The sequence below is a fragment of the Brachyistius frenatus genome, unplaced genomic scaffold, assembly GCF_029030835.1.
Source record: "Brachyistius frenatus isolate BFR_SWC_R1_liver_20210118 unplaced genomic scaffold, ASM2903083v1 Contig_47, whole genome shotgun sequence".
NCBI lineage: Eukaryota > Metazoa > Chordata > Actinopteri > Embiotocidae > Brachyistius > Brachyistius frenatus.
The window spans coordinates 2,723,592-2,744,578 of NW_027210646.1; the positions used below are offsets into that span (position 1 = coordinate 2,723,592).

The 20,987-nt window shown below is 42.2% G+C and overlaps 1 protein-coding gene across 1 annotated transcript in view; it reads left to right on the forward strand.

The window, feature by feature from the left end:
* Positions 1-372: 372 nt before the first annotated feature.
* LOC138623903 (potassium voltage-gated channel subfamily B member 2-like) overlaps positions 373-20,987 on the forward strand; it is an 80,329-nt gene continuing 59,714 nt past the window's right edge. Inside the window, exons 1-2 of the mRNA XM_069703702.1 lie at positions 373-663; positions 1,682-2,384. Coding sequence (XP_069559803.1) covers positions 1,800-2,384 — 585 coding nt within the window. The 5' untranslated portion in view covers positions 373-663; positions 1,682-1,799. The remainder of the gene's footprint in view (positions 664-1,681; positions 2,385-20,987) is intronic.

Genomic DNA, 20,987 nt, shown 5'->3' on the forward strand with positions numbered 1-20,987 from the left:
GTTTTTGTTTCTGTGTCTGATAGCATACTTTATGATGTCTTATTATAAGTCAAACAATAATACAAAACCAATCTCCAATCAACTCCGTACTTCTCGTAACAACCAGAGTTACGTCGAGTCTCTCTGAATGGAACGAGCCACTTTTATTTTTGATCTGTTGCGGCATTATAATCTGCTGCCCCGCTGGTGTTCACCTCTGTGATGTGGTGCAGCCCGTGTGCGCCTCGCTGCTCCTCCTTATGTAGTAGTATACAGCGGGACACTCCGCAGTTCGCTTATCCCGTTCCTTCCCGTTGCCTTTTACGCGCTCGACGTCTGCAGCTACAGTGATTCAGTGAAGCCTGAAGCTCAAGCTTTTATTTTTTTGGATGAAGGCGCCGGACTCTTTTTCTCCTCCTCAGTGTTCCGATGGCGAAAACAGCACTGCTTCTGTTACGGTGATGCTTTTTTAGAGGAAGACATTAAGGCTTTCTTTTTTGGGGGTCTTTTTTTTCGAGAGTCATTTTCAACAAAATGTGGGACACGCGTTCTCTGCGCGGCTTCCGCGGAGTGCTCCCTTCAGTCGCGGCCGCTTGACTAAAGGGGGATCCCGGCTCCCTTTTCATCCTCTGCTCCATTAGAACAAGAGGAGTTTGCATGCAAAAGGTGGTTCATCGCGGCGAGGTGAGAGTGCCATCTTAATTTGGTTTATTTTAACAGGACTTTGAACAGAGTGGAAACAGAATGAGTGCGCTGCCAGGACAGATTGTATACACTGATTTACATTGAAGGTAGGTGGCGGATTAATGTGAGAGCATCAAAACCACACTGAACACAAACGGATGTAGTGTAACAGGTATACTGCAATGTTTGTTATGTTGTAATTAGATTAGACTGTATACTATAGATAAATTCCATCTTAGACACATCTACTCATATTATTCCATTTGGACAGTGAAACTGGCTGCCTTGTGGCAAATTTGTGATCAGGCACTGCTAAAAATGTAACTAAAAACTGTTGCATTCTGGTGCAGTCCCTTAATTTACAGGTAGAATAGTCCTACTCCCGATTAAAATGGTTACCTACTGCAATTCAAATTCAAACTTTTTCAAATGAGGATTTAATTTTTTTTTAATTTAAAGGACATTTCAATCAAATTAAAAATGATTTGTAACTGTTTTCATGTTCAGCGACAAAGCCATTTACATTTGACAGTAAATATGACTGTAATGATATTTGGCAATGACAAGTTAAATATGTACCCAGAACTCACTGCCGTGCATGCCTCCTCCTCCATCCAAATAACACATGAATGGATTTCAAAGCTCCTTTGACTCGTTTTGAGCGGTGGGCTACACAGAAAGTAGTGCTCCAGCTGGAGTTCATTGCCTCACTCCAATGTAACAGTGGCGTAGTGGAGTGCAAAGCAAAGCAGCCATATTGACTGTTAAAACAAAATCATTGATTCTGACTCGCACCCTTTTAGAAATGTAATGACAGGGATCAATGACACTGTGCATTGTTCCTTTTTTTTTTTACTGTCAATATGAATTAACAGGTGACTGTTCTCTGCCACTTTAAGATTTATTTTCCAATTTTAGTGATGCGTAATATTGTAACATATCCCCTCTGATACTGAAATTGAGTTAACTATTGTGTCGTCAATCATCTCACAAACTCAAGTCTCCTTTGTTTTCTCAGCCATGGAGGGACTTGCCTAAAGAGGATCCAACATAGTTGAAAAGTTTTGGACTTCCCCCCCCCCCTTTTTTTTTTCTGTCATTGTAACATCTTCCCAGACGACTCCTTTTCCACCGCCATGGCTGAAAAGATTGGACCAGCGGGGCCTAAATCCACCAACGTCCGAACTTCTCCCTCACTGCCGCCCGAGCCCATTGACATCATTCGCACCAAAGCCCGCTCCCGCAGAGTCCGCCTTAATGTCGGGGGTCTGAACCACGAGGTCCTGTGGCGGACCCTGGACCGGCTTCCCAGGACCCGACTTGGCAAGCTTCGGGAGTGCAACACCCATGAGTCCCTGATGGAGGTCTGCGACGACTACAGCCTGAACGAGAACGAATACTTCTTTGACCGGCACCCGGGGGCCTTCACCTCCATTCTGAACTTTTACCGCACGGGCAAGTTACACATGATGGAGGAGATGTGTGCCCTGTCATTTGGCCAGGAGTTAGACTACTGGGGGATCGACGAGATCTACCTGGAGTCCTGCTGCCAGGCCCGTTACCACCAGAAAAAAGAGCAGATGAATGAGGAACTTCGGAGGGAGGCAGAGACGATGAGGGATAGGGAAGGAGAGGGAGAGTTTGATAACACCTGCTGCCCAGACAAGAGGAAGAAACTGTGGGATCTCCTGGAGAAGCCCAGCTCCTCGGTGGCTGCCAAGGTAGGGATCCGAAACTGGAAGCGTGATCACACCACCTCCATCTCACATTTCCTGTTCACATTCAAAGCTAAACGCTCTGCCTGGATCAGAACTTGCTGCGGGCAGGTTTTTAAAAGGCTTACCTGTAAAAAAAAAAATACACATGATTTCATCAAGTTGAATCTTGGAAGTCACAACAGTTGTTAAAAGGTAATGAAACTTTAGAGAAAGGTGCAGTGTTTGAGTAACAATTTGTGGATGCAATGGAGGGAAAGGAGAGGATAGCAATGGAAGTAGGTGTGAAAAATAGAAGTAGAATCATTGCAGGACATGCAGGATTTTGACTGATTGCTTCGACAAAATAATTAGTAGGTATGTCAGCTTCTGGTGTTGGTTTCTTTGCCAGGATAAAGTGTGACAGTCTAGACCAGATCTGTCAGTGACTTGTGACATCTCTTAGATGGAGCGGTACAATCTCTTTTCTCATGCAGCTCTTTGTCAGTCTTACTCGCTGATTAGATGTGCGTCTTTCTGGAAAATGACAGGATGATGTCAAAAGTTCGATGCAGGTGTTTTTCTATATTTGAGCTCCTTTATTTGATTTGACTGAGGGCCGAGGTCATCGTCGGCGCCTCTCCTACCCACATGTTTAAAAAACTGCTGTATCGGTCACGTGCAGTGCCGTTTTTATTCAAACCTGTGACTCAACATGATCAATCCTGTAGACATCGGATAACTGTTAAGCAATGTCAAGGCTGTCCAAAACGGTAACATCTCTTTTGACTCCTCCTCCGCCTCCTCACTCCATCCCCACTCTGGCTCAGTCCTCAATTAGGTAGGTCAACCTTGATGAAATCCAATCATGTGTAATTTACATTGGTTCTCCAGTATCCTAATCTCATCATCAACCAGTGCAGGGCAGGTTTAGCCAGGATTATATTCCATGTCAGAGGATCATAAACACAAGGACCTGTTTGTGTGTGTGTGTGTGTGTGTGTGTGTGTGTGTGTGTGTGTGTGTGTGTGTGTGTGTGTGTGTGTGTGTGTGTGTGTGTGTGTGTGTGTGTGTCTGTTAGAAATGCAGCTCCTGTCATATGTTACACGCTGGGTGGTGCATTGTTCTCAGCCCTTTCTACTTAAAGAAAAGGATATGTCATACTTGGAAACCATGCTGGATTCATTTTCAGACCCCTATTGCTAATTATAGTGCAGTGTTCATATTTAAAAAAAATATGGTAATGACTCTGAGTGCATAAAGTTCAGCTGTTTTGAGAAGCTGTTGTACCTGTTTTTCCTTCCTTCCTGTACTATTCCTGGACACCTTGTTTTCCCTGAAACAAGTTGTGACTTGTGATCGACAAGCAGTTTGATAACTGCATTCATCCTTCATAGGGAAGCTGTATATCATATGAATTAATTATAAGGAGGCTGCCAATATTTAGTTTAGGGCAAATTCAGCTGACAGTAGGGAAGTAATTTGATACGCTGTGTGATAGTTAAAGTGATTTACTCCTCAATACGGTCCCTTATTCTCCAGACACATCTCCGTATTGCTGACCTGTACACTATTGTGTGCAGGAAGCCTATTAGACCTTAAAGGGAAATTCCACCCTAATTCAAATTGCATTGACATTCTGCTGACTGATCTGCGAGGAGAACTTGAACGTGACTCTAACGGCTCAGCTTTCTGATCTCACTAAGGTTATCCACAACTGAAAGCACATTTGGAAATAGACTGCCAGGGCCGCCCAACTGTCAGATGGCTGCTCCTTGAGGTCAGGGAAGCCTTTTATGGGGAACACACCACGCAGTAAAAAAGCCCTTGACCAAGTAAATGGCATTTCTAGGCCGGTACACAGTACTTCTACTCATACACAAAGCAACCCGAGTCCTATGACATATTCTCATTTCCTCTCTTTTTTTTCTTCCTCTTCACTCTCTTAGCTTTTCTGTTACACAGTGTTTTTTTTTTTTAGATATTAGAGTTCAATCAGCTACTTTCTGACACCTATGGTCCTCTCTGCCCTTAAATTAATATTAAACATGGGATGACTGACCTTTTCAGTAGGGTCAATCAAACTAGGATCTCATTCTTCAGCGCCAAAAAGCTTTGGGAGTACGAGAATGGGAAAAGATGGAAACCAAGCAGGCACTGCACCACAGTACAGTAAGTCACAGAACCCAGTGGAGAGGTGCTTGAAGAAAGCCACAATTGAAGGATGAGAGTTGGTGGAAGAGCGGCAAACCCTGAGAGAGATTGTGATGTAAGAGATGCAGTCATGTATGTTACGCCTGGGGATGCTGAGCTGGGTCTTCGCATACCTCTCCCAATGAATTATAAATGAAATGGTCAAAACAAAGAGGACATTGGCCAACACAGTGGTTTCTCTGTGTTACTGTGTGACTTTCGGTTCAGTGCTCCATCATGTGAGGAGAACAGGAAGTTGTACTCGAAAAGATGCTGTTTTTGTCACGGGTGAGAGTCTGAGGGATAAGTGAGAAATTTGTGTCGGAACAAGACCTTCCAAGCTTGTGTGCTGCATGAGGATACCTGTAGGAGATTGTACCTGCAGATTTTGAACTTCCATCACAATTTTTTTATTTTGTATTTTGTTGAAAATACAATGACCAAAAATGCAAACGTTTACCACCAAAAGATCTAAGTCCTAGCTATCGTCAACTAGAAAGCTTCAGTCTGAACTAGTACGCTTCAGTTTAGCAATCTGTACTAGTAAATTCTATGAAATTAGAGAGGCAACATGAGATGATGTGTTCATTGTTCCCTTACTGTAGGCTATAATTTCTATTAATCCAGTAGAACGTGTCATCCTTGATATTGAGCCAGAAGGATCTGAGCTGCTCTGACCTTTTTTGTGTTTACAATGAGTCACGGGTGTAGTTGTACAGCAAATGCACTTAGCACAGACTCGTACACACTAGCCATCTCCAAATTGCTGGATTGCTGTAAGAAGTCAGACCCGCAGTGACTTCTGCTTCAATATTTCTCCTTGCAAATGTGCTTTGCCAATCATCATCTCTGCAAAGACAAATCTCTGTGTATGTTTCTCGTAAATGCAGTTCTGAACCTGCCTGTGTTTTTCCACATGAAGCGCCTTTTGTCAGTGAGACGGGGAATGTGATTAGATGCCCCACATGAATTTGTTTTTGTGTTCAGATAAATGCAACGGTATGCAGAAAGTGTGTAATAAATATCCGGATCTTACCAAATGTTTGCCACGGCCAATGCTTCAGTGAGAGCTTCAACATTAACATATGAGTCAGGCTGTGTTCCTGGTATCATAAATGAAAAGCTATTAGATGGGACATGGATGCCTACAATGCTTGTGCAGTGCTTCTAGATAAATGAAATACAAAATATTGCAGCTATAATACACCAGTGGCTCTAAGAGAGAAACACTCTGCCTTTTCTTCAGAGTCCACTGAGAGTGAGCAGTTCCAGAAAATAGTGGCAGACGATTCAGAGCATTTTAAAGAGATCAATGTTTCTTCTTGCCAGACTTTGGGTTGGGTTTTCTATTCTCCCTCCCTCACAGCCCAGCCAGCCAGCCAGCACACACACACACACACACACACACACACACACACACACACACACACACACACACACACACACACACACACACACACACGCACGCACACACCAGCCGTGTCCAGCCCCATGCTTGCTTTTAATGTGAATGTGCACCATTACTCTCCCCTTTATCTAATAAGCAAGCCTAGCTAGTGGAAATGCTAAGCAATGGGCCTGCATGGGCGCAGCCATGTGCTGTTTGGTCCTCCCACGCTTGCAAGCAGCCAAAGTCAGTCCACCGCAGACACTGTTGGTGATGATGATGATGACACAATATGAGGAAGCTGTAGCATAATAAGGTACTGTAAGACACATCTCGAATGCCACTCTTTGTGAATGTCAGCGTTGTCATAATCATCCGTCTTAATGTAGTGCGGCAGAAAATGCACAATGCTCGCTGTTGATTTTGTTTTGATGGCTCATTTATACGATCATATATATAAAATGTGACACAGCTGAAAGTGACAATATTAATACATAGCTTTAAGTGTGACAGGAGCGAATTCAATTAGCATATGGTTGTGCTTTAATTCAATCATAGTAGGAGCTGCCTGTTGTTTCAGATCACTGCAGACAGCCTTTTGCTCTCGATCCATCTGTTTCCTTCCAGGCTTTTTACAGCACTGAAGCTCACATTCGGTCTTGTGTGCAAATTGATTTAGTCTCTGATTGTGGCTGAGTCAAAGATGAGGGGACATGGGGAAAAGGAAAATAGAAGAGATGCCTTTAGTCAGCATTATGTCATGTGTTTTCCACAGTATTTGCCCCAGGGTCAAACCCAAGCAGCAGGTCCACTACCTGCTACTCTGTCTTTCATTATCATCCTTTCATCGCTGTATAAATTGTGGTCAGTCGTCAGAAGGTTAAATCGATAGGCACTGGCATTTTATGGAGGAAACACTCTTAGCTGGTTGGCCAAATGGATTTTAGTTACTTTCTGCTTATTTTGTGAAAAGCCTGCCCGCTGGATACTCACCTTGACTCCTGGAATTAGTATTTGGTGTTTCTCTGCTTCTGATCATTTCCATAAGGCTGCCTCAATGTTCAAAGTTATTTCTCTCAAAGTGATGCCTCTATGCAGAGAGGCTGATTGTAACTCCAATCTGTAGGAGTTAGTGTTGTTCTACATGATCTTTTTAGGCCTTTAGCAAGTTATCAGGATGTATCACAGGAGTAGTTTGTCATTTAGGTAGAGCACACCTCTTCTCCTCCTCTCGCAGTTACATAAGCCTTCCATCAGGCCCTTTAATCAGTACAGCCTAGCATTTACGAACCAGCGCCTAAATCCTCTTTACCCCGCAATCATTATCAGATAAGAGGGAACCTCCTAGATTATAGGTGGCATGAGTTCTTATAGTCTCTGCATGTGAAGCGGCAGTAGCATTTATCATCTGAGATGTGCGGGACACATTTTAATCCAGTCCTTTATCCACCACTGTCTGTCTTTTCAACTCTTCACCTGCAACATAGGGAATAGGATTTTATGAGGTTTATATGAAATATTGGTGGTAGAAGCAGAAAAACTTTGTAAAGTCACCGACACTAACAAGCAGCACTTCTCCGAAACTAATTTCACTCCAGGCTACAGTTTCAGCCACAAACAGTGGCGTTAACCTGCTGTTTCCTTATATAGTCAAGCTTTTTCCATTGTTTAAAGCATTTGTAACTGTGTCTGCTATTATTTTCATATGAAAAGTGTCTGATTTGTTGTATATACAGCAAATACTCACCAGTTTGTTCTGCTATTTACTCACTCTAAACATGAATTTCCTCATATGGACAACACTAGCACTAGCGCTGTAAGCAGTGGATGGAGCACTTTCCACTCTCCACAGTTTTGTTAGTGCTGTTTGAATTTATAGTTATGTTACCAAGCAGCAAATCGCAACTTTCACAACAGTGGCGTTGTATCTTCACCAGGGTTATGATATATGCTGATCAGGTTATTTTATGTCACCGTGGGATAATACAATCCCTGCAGAACGTATGACATCGTGTTCTGCACCTGAAGATGTAGCAGTGGATTTGATTACATTATATTCAGTAAGTTTACACTCAGGCTGTAGATGTGTTTGATTTCTGCTGATAGTGCTAATGGACCACTCTCGGTACCAAAATAGAAATTTATGTTTGAAATGATACAACAGGGCAACATGAGATCAAGAGTTCGTCACACAAAAGCGATTTTTAATTGAAAGTGCTCTGAAAATTGCACTTTTGTCAGATTATCTCCCACCGTGTCTTGGCTGACTGGTTCTCAGCAGCTGTATCCCAGGGTCGTATTAAACATGGGGGGGAGGTTAGGACACTACAGTCATTTATTGATCAAACTAAAGCTTCTTATCTGTGAGTTTCACCCTCAGCGTTGAAATAGAACATTTGAATTGCGGCAAAGGACATTTTTGTAAACAAGCAAGAGGAAGCTGTCAATGCTGCTCACCCATAAAATTGATCCATGTCAGTATTGAAGCCATGCTTTACATTTTTAATCACTCCAGAAATACCCCCCCAACAGTGTATACAGTAATTACAAAACACATCCATCCTCTTCTGTTTTTTGGCTCTACGTTGCATTAAAACGGCTGCCTTCTTTCACTATCATTGCCAGTGCACAGGAATTAGTGTGGCTGCAGCTGAGTGGCCATGGAGTCCCAACAGAGCCCACTGGTCTGTCCTAGGGCTTATAGCACCTGACCATGCATATAGTGATTCATGAGTGAAGACATCATTAGGTGAAACTCAAGAGGCATGACTAATCTTCACTTTGTTATATGTCCACACAATTTAAGTAACAGAGAAGGCAAAGAACAACATTTCATTTCAGTGGAACAAGGAGAACTCTCTTTATCACAAGACTAAAGCATAAAGAACATGGCCAATACAAGCCAAGGCTAATGACAGTCCAGATGGTGTTAGGAGCCTCATGGCTAAAGCCTCATAAGTAATTGTCTTGTTATCCCCAGAATATGCCCTTACATTTCCTAAACCTGCTATGACTATGTTTGCAAATTAGGATTATTATTATTTATTTTTTTTTTTATCAGGGATCAACCTGTTAATTAACTCTGTAATTAATCATTTAGCTCATAAGATAGTGAAATCATAGTGAAAATGCAGCATACAATATCCCAGAACCCAAGGTGGTCTCTTTAAGTAGCTTGTTTTGCCTGTCAAAAAGTAGAAAACTCGAAATTATTATATTTATTACCAAATCAAAAGGAAAATATATATTTATTTAATTTCACAGTTGGAACTATAGGGAATGTTTTTTCCATTTTGTTTTGATAAATGAGCTCCTGAGCGAAATATCGGTTTGTTGAGCTGCTAAATGCTCGACATCATTAACATTTCCTGCTTGCTATTATGTACAGGACAGGTAATGCCTCAAAGGTTGTTTTTTTTTACAGCTTTTATGCTGAAAACTACTTCTTTTGGCTGTAAAAGAAAAAAAAATGCTATAAGAGCAGTGAACCAAGCAGTAACATTATAGCTTGTAACACCAAAACAATGAACAAAGCAAAGCTACACTCTCTGCAGAGCTGAGAGAAAAAGCAGATAATTATTTGTGGGCTTGTTACTACTTGTGACCCCTTTTTATATACAAGTAGTCATGTGGTGTATTGTTAATATGATAACAGCTGCTTTCCATGGCCCACCATTTCTTCTTACTTACGTTCCATTAGTTCCATTGTTCAGCCAGAAAAAAGTCCAGTAGACGTAAACTGGCTAAAAGATCTGACTGCCATGAAAAGTGAGACGTAAATCCCGCTGAAGTCTGGGAGCGGCGGCGTGTGGACCAGCGGCGAGGGGCTTCTCTGGCCCATACTGCCAGTTTGAGTGACGCCCTGGTTAAGAGGCTAATGTGTTCCTTCCTCCTCCTGCCTTCCTCATCTCCTTGCTGTCCCCCTGCTCACGACTTACACCGCTGCCTCCTGGGAAGTTTGCTTCCCTCGTCTCCTGCTGTTTTTCTCCCCCCCCAGAAGGCATCAGGAATATAGGTGGCGATGGCGAGGGGACAGGGGCTCAAGAGAGTCATCGTTTCTAAACGCAATGAACACCGGGTCTCTATTACGTGCTTCAGTAATCCCCCTTTCACACACAAACACACACTGTGTACACCCAGCTCACAGCCATTCTTCCACATCCCTGCACATACATACGCTAATACACACATTATGCCCTCGGTAAGCACAGCACACAAGCAGGCGTACCCATGCGCGCACGCACACACACACACACACACACACACACACACACACACACACACACACACACACACACACACACACACACACACACACACACACACACACACACATACACACATACACGTATACGTATACGCACACGTCTTTATCTGAAAACCTTCAAATACTGCTGAGCAAGCTTTGTGTGGGCTTCACATCGCAGCGACTGCCGTGCTGTTGTCTCCTTCACTCTCTCCATGCCATCTCTTTTCCAATATTCTTTTCCTCCTGTCCGACCCGGCTCCTTTACATTCGTTTTTTTTTTTTTTTAGCACCGTCCTCCACGTCCTCTTATAACTCGGGTGGCCTTTCATCTCTCCCATCTGTTGTTCCCTCCACACTTCTGTCTTTATTCAAAGCTGAGTTGTGACCCTGCTGGCCGTTCCATCTTGGGAACAGTGACATGAGGGTGCATTGATATTCATTGTGGTGCTTTTGCATTTGGCTCTTTATCAATCATGCTTATGATGGAGCACCGATGGTCAGAGAAGCGCTTCCTGACCACTGGACCGGCATCTCCACGTGGCCTGTGGCTCGCTGATACAGAATCCAAGTGACTTTACTTGTAATAAAAGCACAAACAATCCAGACAGCTTGAAAAAGCACTGGTGGAGAATCCTCACAAACAAAAGGGATTTCCTGAGGAGTCTTTTCAGTCCAAGGAAGCCCTCAGACGCTCTAGAAATAAAACAAAATGTATAATCAACTTCATTTTACACGTTTCCTCGGAAATGCAGTGTTTGCATAGTTTCCATGGTGACCACGGTGACTTATCGACACCCAGGGAGCAATTCATCTTTATACAGGCTGTGGGAGAGGCAGAGCAGCTGGTACCTCAGCCCCCACAACCAACCCTGAATGCAAATCTAAGGGAAACGCTTTTGCTCCACATTATCAGCGTGGTTCAGGTCTCACTGACTAACACTTGCCCTCGAACTGCATGTTTTATTCACTTGGATGATTTTCTTTTTCCTGATGAAGTGTCTTTAATAATTCCCTGTTTGTGTCATTTGTGACAAATGCTTTTGTTCTCGGCAACACCGAACCATTTCCTTTTGTGGAGTGCAGCGCTTCGACGAGTTCACACAGTCATGATCAGTGCAGTAGCTGCTGTGATAAGATGGGAATAGAGCACCTTTCATTTTAATTGCGCTGAGATGTAGTAATTAGTTTTTCTCTGTTTGAAACTGTCTGAATAGAAGAGAGACACAGTCAGATTGGATTATGTGAAAGAAAGAAAGAAGAATGGTGTCTGTCTTTCCTGTGGATCCGCTCGTAAGGCCGATCGCAGGGGTCTCCAGAGCATCAGCACAAAACGGGGGCTCGCTTCCGCTGGATAAAAGAGATTAATTAAAAACCTCTGCGGACGTAAAGAGAAAAGAAACAGACAGACATTAAAAACGGTTGAAGTCACGAGTTAGCCTTTGCCTCATCTATACTTGGTGACGAAGGAGACGCTATTGTGATTGGGCAAACACGTTTCGTCACATTTCCCTCTAATCACCACCACCTCCTCCCGGTCTTCAGCTCTTTTTGTCTTTTTCCAATTTTAGCTCCTCAGTTGGACCGCTTCCATTTTCATATACCATCTTTTCCCTTTTTCTCACTTCACTTTTTTTTTTCTATTGTGCCATTGTGCTCTTAGCGTCACCGTAGGCTGTTCTGCCAGCTGTTTGCCGTCTCCCTGCACCCCAGGAAGTGACAGAAGAAATTATTATATCTCCTGCTTTGTGGTGTGTGTGTGTGTGTGTGTGTGTGTGTGTGTGTGTGTGTGTGTGTGTGTGTGTGTGTGTGTGTGTGTGTGTGTGTGTGTGTGTGTGTGTGTGTGTGTGTGTGTGTGTGTGTGTGTGTGTGTGTGTGTAGAGGCCTCCCGCATCTTCTGCTGAGCCACAGGAGTTGCTCATTGCTGACCACAGTAACTTTGCCTTCCTTCAAATGCTCGATTACACCTTAAATTTCAATTATATCTGACATCCATTCTGCAAAAAACTGCATCTTAAAGATTTTTCTCCCATATTCAGTCATAAGAGTTTAAGTCCAACAGTTTCTGGCTTGTAAAGGTGGATGATATGGCCAAAAATGAAAGCTTGATTTCTTTTTTTTTAAGTTGTTGTTTTATTCTTTAACCCCTATAACAGGCAGTGTGTTAAATATGAGATAAAAATGAATTGCTTCACGCGTTCTGTTCATCCCGCTCCTTCTGTGCCATTCCCAAGGCATTATTGAAATCAGGAAATCCGCAACACATCAGCTGTAATGGTCCATCTGTGTGTGTCTCGTCATGCAAGGTGACAATTGGCATTGATACAGTCCTTCAGCTCCCAAGTGTGATTGTAATCAGCTTACTGCCAAATTCAATGGTGGAAAGGACCCGGCTGACACTCATGGGATACACTCTGACCATGTGGCCCAAGTCGGTGGGCCAAAGGATCAGCATCTGACACACCTGAAGGAAGGCTCACACTGCCTTTTGGTCTACTCAGATGTGCAGGTGTAATTGTGGGTCTTGTCTACTGTCGCTGTCAAATATTTAAAATAAGTCTGTGTGTGTCTTAGAAGTCAAAGGAGAACAATAAGTTTGGCCCTTTTCTGAAATGTTGTCAGTCAAGAGTTTTTTGTTGTTGTGGTTTTTATGTGATGCTGCCAGCTCAAGAAGGATCTGTCCTCCGTCATTGCAGGATCAGGGAAGATTATGGTCTTTTGGGTGTTGACATTTGGTTGAAGCCTTGCCAATCGATAGGGTGAGTCTCGCGTATTGACCGGTGTGCTGAAAGGCCCACCTTTCTTCATTTTATTTTAATCAAGACAGCCAGTGGCCATTCACACATACTGGTACTTTTACATTCTGGCGTGTTTCTGGTATTCGCTGTTTCACTCCCTCAGCTGCAGCACATATTGTGTATTTATGTCTTGATTTTCACCTTTATTTTTCTGAACTTGGTGCTACTTTTACAGCATCTCGGCTCTTTGCCTTCGGCCTGTTTGTGATTCACCTCGGTGACTCACTGTTAAGTTGATTCTCTTTACACCCTTTTTCCTGATTATCCGCATCTCTTGTGAAATATACTTGTTCACCTTGTTTTCTCTGCCCTTTATCTTCCCACAGTGTCCTGCAATCATTCTCCCTTGCTCCCAAATCAGTTGTTTCCCCTCAAAAAGTTGGAAAGAAAACAAGAAAGATGAGCTGTGGGATGGATTAGGGTGATGACGGGATCCCTCCTGTGCTATAAATGCACTTAATTTGATCTCCTCCATCTCTCTTAAGTTATTTGAAATTTGGAAATTCCTGTTTAAAGACCAGCAATTCACAAAAATCACCCCCACCCAGCACTTGGAGGCCCATGATACGATATCATCAGGATACTTAAGTCATGATACAATATTATTGTGATTTTAAACATTCTGCAATATGCTGAGTATAGAGATAACATATTTCTATATATTGTAATTTGTTACCCTTTTTCAACAGCAAATTATGTCCCCCAAAGAAAAACGTTGTCAACCTCTGTTTCATCTAACTTTTCAGGCTGTTCATCTCACATTAGTCATTTTTAATTGTCTTTGTTTAGTCTTTATTTATTTACCTAACCAACTATCAGTACTTGGCCTCCGTGTATCGAAACAATATTAGCATGCCTATGCTGTACTGATTTTTCCCCGACATCCCTACCCAGGACTATTGCTTCGTGCATACATAACTTATGTAGTCAGGGTATGCCTTTCAGCCAGGCAAAATGACAAGCGATTCAGAACATTGGAAGTGTACTATTAGTTGTTTATGGTTGTTCAGCGGCTAAAAAGTCTCAACAAAAGCCTTTCAAAGGAGGGAAGTTTATGCCAAGAGGGACTGAAATTAATTTGCGGAGACAATCTTCCCTCCATTATCAACATGTGGTTCTATAGCTAAGCTAGCGACCTTTGACTATGTTGTACAATATTACTTTCGCTTGTTAAGGTAACTGACACATAATCGTACCAGTCTGAAACATCCTCCTCCTATTCTGGTTCAGACTTCAGTTCATGGAGATCTATATATATATCGGGGAGGCTGTGGCTCAGACGGTAGAGTGGGTTGAACACTAATCAGAAGGTAGGTGGTTCAATCCCCAGCTCCTCCTGTCCACATGCCTAAGTGTCCCTGAGCAAGACACTGAACCCTAAGTTGCTCCCGATGGTGTACCATCGGTGTGTGAATGTGCTCCTGATGGCAGCACCTTGCATGGTGATCTGTCTCATTAGTGGGTGAATGGGAAAACCATGTTAAAGCGCCTTGAGACCGAAAGGTGATAAAGCACTATACAAGTACAGACCATTTACCATATACAGTCTTACTGTAGGTCTCCAGCTGCAGCCATTACTTGAGGTAAAGATGTGACATAAGGACATTTACATTATTCATTGGGTACTATTCCAATTGGCTGGTAGGTGCTTATGAATAATGCACATTTTATGTAAATAGTTCCAAAACAGGCAGCTGGAGGAATCAGTAGGAAAGATGGATTGAGAGAAACATTTTATGACTAAAATGTCAGATATATTTAGGATAAACTTGGTATGTATAGAAATGATTCAAAAAGAGCTTCTCCTTTTTTCCTTCTTTCTAGACACTTTCATACTAAACTACGTTTATGGTACTTGCCCAACTTTTTTTTTATTGAATTTGCCGTGTGTGCTGCTGCAACGATAAAGCCACACCTGCCGTAAGCCTCGGTCCTGCCTTGCACCCAGACCTACTGTTGCTGGCTGCTGTTTCTGGCAGCGGCCCAAGTAAAGATTTTAAAGTATGCTTGTTTCGCAATAAATCCCCGTTAAGTAGCGTGACAGTATCTAAAGGCCACCAAAGACGCTGAATCCTCCTTAGCTTTTGCCTCCTGTTCCAAGGTAATGAATAAGGTGTCTGAAAGCAAATAACAATACTAATGTTGATGGATGACTGTTGATACAAGGCAAAGGAGCACCGGCCGTTGTCACGTTTTCAGTGTTGCTCTTCTTTCCTTTGTCAGTGGTTGTTTTCCCCAGCTACACCATTGGTAGCCTCGCTCCATTTGAATCACACTAATAACTGCTTAAAACTGCATTAATGTTGTCATAAAAGTCCATTTATGCCACAGAGAGACATCATAAAGCTTAGTATTAAAATGTTTAACACTTGCAGTACTTGGAGGCAGATGTAAAGGAAAGCTCACAAAGCTGTCATTCCCCCCACATTACAGCACACAGAGAAAGAGTAAACAACAATCCGCAGTCATGCAGAGAAAAATCTCGACTTTCTCTTCACCAGTTTGTCTCAGGAATACAGAGAGAGATTAGGAAGTCTCATTTAAACATATAGCTGTATTGTGAATGGGTAAAGGCTAATGCGGATTATAATGTGAAGCATTAAATCGAGTAAGGCTGTGATTTAGCCCTTGGGTGCATGACTTATCTCTGTTATGATTTCGACATGTATTTATTCTTCACGTGTCACAGCTGATGAAAGCTTTAATCTTAAATTCAGATGAAACAATGTGGAATTTAGAAAGTGTTGCACTTCCATGGTGACCTTTTGGTGTGTTTTGTTAGGATTTTTTTTTTTTTACCATGCTCCCCCCCACACCCCAATTTAATAGTTTTGAATGTCTTTTACCTTTAGTGAATATGAATCAAAGACGTTCATGATAAATCAAAATTTAAAAATGGGCAAACTGCACCTCTTGGCTTTTTCAGAAAAGTAAATAGTTACTTAAGTTTGTAATTTGTAAGTGATGCAGGCACACACAAGTACTTACATGTATATACAGTGACTGACACCACTGGTTGAGGAACAGCTCTATTAAGTGCAGTCAAATAAAAGACAGAAAAGATAACATCATCATCAAAAAGACCCCTTCCACTCTCTGAAAGCTACAAGGGTGTTTTCATAAAAACATTTAGTTATCATTAAACCATTTATTATTTTTTTTGTCTTATTCCTCCACTTGAGATTCACTTCTTCGCATTGAGCTCATATCTGTGAGTTTATCCTCAGATTTACAGGTTTATCCAGGTAATGGATCTCCCCAGACTCTGTCTGGAGAAACAGCACACATGTTGGCAGTGGAAAGTTGTGTCAGAGGAATGCTGTTTATGTTTAATAGTTTAGAGTTTAATAAATATTAATTGAAATAATTTTTGCCATTTTGTTTAAGCGGCGCAGCAGTTTTAATCACAGCGGTGTGATTTGTTTTACTGAACACACTTAAAAACATTCCACAAATTACTCTTTCCTAATTGAAAGCCCAAGTCTGTCGTCTGGCAAGGATTAAGTCTGATGTAGTGAGGTATAAATCCATCCTCCTGTCTGTCTCGCTGACCTGCGGACACCCCCCCGACCTGATGTGCTGCTACCCTAATCCCTTCTGACGACACCACAAAGTCTAAGGACAGAAATTAACCGCCTTGTTCAATGGCGTCAGCGCGACATCCCGCCTGCCCCTCATCGCGACAATCACATGCTCACGATGATGGTGAATCAATTAGCATTGCTGACTGTATATCAGATTAAGCAGGCCAAAGGCAGGCTCATTAAAACGCCTGTCTGCTAGGCCTGCCTTATAGAGGGCAAATCAGAGGCTTAATGGGGGAGGGTTGGAGTGGCTGAGGGACACCACGGATTTCCGAGGTTCACAGCCTAATCTGGAGGGATCGGCTTCCTAGTCTCTGGCCTGATCAAAATCAGAAAGGGGGAAGAACAGTTAGATGGGAACATTAACTTTGGTCTGGTTTGTTTGTTTGTTTGTTTGTTTGTTTGTTTGTTTGTCTGTCAAAATAATTACAGAACCAAAGATGTGATTTTCATGAAAATTGGTGGAAGGAGTGGATCTGAATCAGAGGGTGGATACACACATTATTTGTATTCTGCCATTAAAATTGCGAGATATTTGACTTAATAAATGCCTTACATCTTAAAAGCTTATATTAGTAAAGTTTAGTAATGACAAAACATTTGAGAAATACAATGACTTCATATCACAAATCACATTCACAGCTACCGGTAGTCCTCACTTGCTCACATTCACTTGCTCAAATGTGATACAACAGGCAGTGGTTACGGAGCATTGGACAGTGGATTCACAGGGAGAATCAGAACCGGTACAACAGCTGATATGTGAACCTTCAGCAAGGCTCAAGCGCATCCTGACATCATTCTAGTGTTGGAAATCTATCCAGATATTTACAAAGTGGTTGCTGTTGCAGATTTGCATATCATAGAAGAATATAGACTTATGGTTTTGGTGCTTGTAGTGACAAATATCGATCAATTCTGCAGTTTCCGTCAGCTGTAGAGGACTTGTTTTTCTTTTAGCTTATTTTACTTCATTGTTTTGGTTTTACAGGAGTTGGTGGAAACTAAAATTTAGCTTAAAGGAACAATATTGGACTTGTATTTGTAAGGTCACATGTAACACTTCTCCAAATGAATGCTAATGTTGCTAATGTAATAGATGAGTAAATTATTGTGCTTCATCACAGACAATGTGACTGTTGTAACCACCATCTTCCAACTTAAAGTAAATGTTTCAGTTGCCTGACCTCGGCTAATTCTTAAGAGAATCACCATCATACCTTCACCCTACCCGCTCTGCCATGAACACGATCTTTCACTTGCTGCAGTTACTCTGTGTGAATGTTGTAGAAGTCATTTTGTTTTTGGATTTTGCACAATTGTCTTTCAGACACCAAACATACAGGCATCTTTTAAAGGTGTATATTTATGTCAATTTATATTCATATGAACGCGACAGCATGTGTTTTCAGGTGGTGCAGCCTGCATGCCTGCAGTAACAGACGGTAATGCACAAGAGCCCTCCTATTGGTCCCCCATTGGCCCTGTACTGAAAGAGGCAGTGTACACAGCCCGCAGATTACATCAGTGCACACCGCATGCATGTGTATGCATAGGAGTGCAAATGCAGCACACTGCAGACAGCCATGCAGAACATTGCATGACCAACCTCATGCAAAGCACGTCGCAGTTCAAGTGCTCTGCAGAAAGCGCGGCGCTCCGTTCACAAGAATACATTAAATACCATTTTAGTTGGAAATGTCAAACAAATTTCCCTTTTTATTCATTAGTTCGAGATGAATCATGAGTTACGGGTGAGCTAACATTTTGCTGAGGCAGTTTTTGTCTATGAACTTGAATAGTATGATAATGAAATCTCCGATCTTATCAGCCACGGATATCTGCTCTGTGCTCTGACAAAACACTCTTTCATATCTGGTAGCAGCAGCAAAGCCCTATTTTAAAGAAAAACGTAATAAGGAGGATGTACAGTACTTTAATATGAAATATTGATATGTAGGACATTTACTTGAATTGCAACAAAGTGCTCGCAGATAGAAATGGGGAGTTCTGGCTGAAGCTAAAAAAAATGAAAGATAGCGTCAGAACAGGGAAATACCAGTGAGAGAGAGAGAGAGAGAGAGAGGTGAGCTACACTGTGTCAGAGCAACAGACTGCAGCAGTAGGGGGGAAAAAAGCTTATTATGAAGTAGTGTGGTAGACACAGCGTCACATGGATTGACCTGTGGATAAGGTTGTGACTCTGTGACCATAACAGGGAGGTGTGTCATGTTCACAAGATTTTACTGATAACTCCAGAACTCCTGTCATCTCCTCCTGCCTCACTGAGTGTTCACTGCCAGGCCACATAGAAGACTAAACATGGAAGAAAAACACAATGCCGAAGTTCAATCAATATCTCGTCAATAATTTCCTAACCCAATACAATTGATGTTTGGTTCAATCCCAGAGTCCCATCACTATTGCAGTCAAATTAAATAATGTTGCATTTTTGCCGACGTGGCTTGGGACTCTCTCGGCCACTGCAGATTGAGGTAAATGTTTGACGACCATGTGTGTTCGGCCTGTGCCTTGAAGTGTGCCACTCTTCGCGAAGCACATGCTCTGCTCCTCGATAGAAAGCCTGTACCATGAATAGCCGTACGTGAATCTCCCGTGTCACAGATCGTCTGTGTGACCAGCTTTATATGACTCATATTTACATTTATTGCAACCTATGGTCATTATGAGGGGAGCGAGGTAGAAGGCCAGGTGACAGAATATGAAGAGGGATACGTACGGAGGAGGTCGGGCGGTTGGATACATTAACAGCAAGACTTTAACCCTGCCAACATCTCTTTAGACATGTGTTTCATGTGAAAACAAGTCAACATTGCCTTATTTTAACTTTTGTAACATATTTATTTGACTTCAATCAGATATGTTATGTAACTTCTGTGACAAATGTCTCATATTTTAACCCCAGCTGTGATCTTTTTCTACATCTTTTTCACCTGTTTAAAAACTCCTGTGATCACATGTGACCACAGACACGTGAAACATTTATTTTGCTCTCGGGGGACATGTGGTCTTGGAACATTTTCATGCTGCAATGTGTGAAGCCCATGTATATTCCCACGAGAAAACATATTTTCCCCTTTTGGTAAACATGTATCGTACATGTGATCACATGTGTCCCAAGTGGAAAGCATGAGAAACTCCAGTTTTTTCTTTAAGGGTTATTTACTGTATGTTGTTTAGGGAATCATTGAAAATAGGCCGGTTTAATTATTTCAGTGTGACATGTTCTTTCCTTCATCACGTGAACTCTTTTTCACCCGACCAGCCCTCGCAGCCTTTTGCCATCTCTTATTTTGAAGATCCTCATATCGTGATCTATATATGCCGTGTATATTTGCATTTAGCTGACTGTGTAGAAAGTGTGACAGGGCATAACGTACAGTAGTAACAAGCCCAAACAGAGGCACAGACCCAAGTCAGTGTGTCAGGTTTAGTTTGGGACTCAGACAGTAGACTGTCTACATACCAGGAAATGTGTAATCTGGAATGTGGGGCAGAGGTCCATCGCACTAGCACAGAAGTCTAAAACAATAGAGCATCGGTTCCTTCTTTCCGTTTTTATTCCTCTTTCACTTTCTTCATCTCTTTCCAACCTACTGAGATACCGTGATGCCAACCTTTTTTTTTCTGCCGTCTATTTGCTTCCACCCACATGCCCACCCACTACGCCTTGCTCCTCTATCCAGCAGTGAAATGTGCCCTGCATTTTATTTCTCCCCTGTGAAGGGCACTGCATGTCATGTCTTTTATCCCAAATTGTAAGTTATGTTTATACTTTGACATAATGCAATTGTGCACAATCCAACACTTTCTTCCAGGTGCTTGAAATGTAGATGTTCGATTCTTTTTAAATGTGGCCCTGTTTGTGCATGTGTGTGCCTGTTTGAGCTCTTCATCTCAATGCTGAAACCTACACTGGCAACAGTCCAAGTCTCATCACACCGCCTAATCTGATCACACCACAAAAGGCAATTTAAGCAAATTAGCAAGTGAGCCGAGCTTGCGTTTGTACTAATCTGGCATAAACATAGACTGGGCTATTTAAAGTCCAGTTTCCACTGCGACAAGTCAAATTTAGCTCCGCTACAGAAGTGTATGAATATCACTCAATCATCCTGATAACTTAATCCATTCTTTGTGTAGTCATGCGGAGGGCAGAGATTGAGGGGATGGAGCCGGAGGTTGGACGGGTGTAAGAATATATTAATGAGCTCATGGAACTCTGGCTGGAGCCGAGCAGAAGGAAAATACTGCATACTTCTGGAGATACATGAACGCGATGGGGAGTGAATGACTGTGATTTGCTTTGAAAGCGATGGATAGCAACTTGTGTTTATGCTTCTGGTTAAAGCAGTAGTGTTCAGAGAGAATCTGAAACTTGTCTGGGTTAAAGTTGAAGCT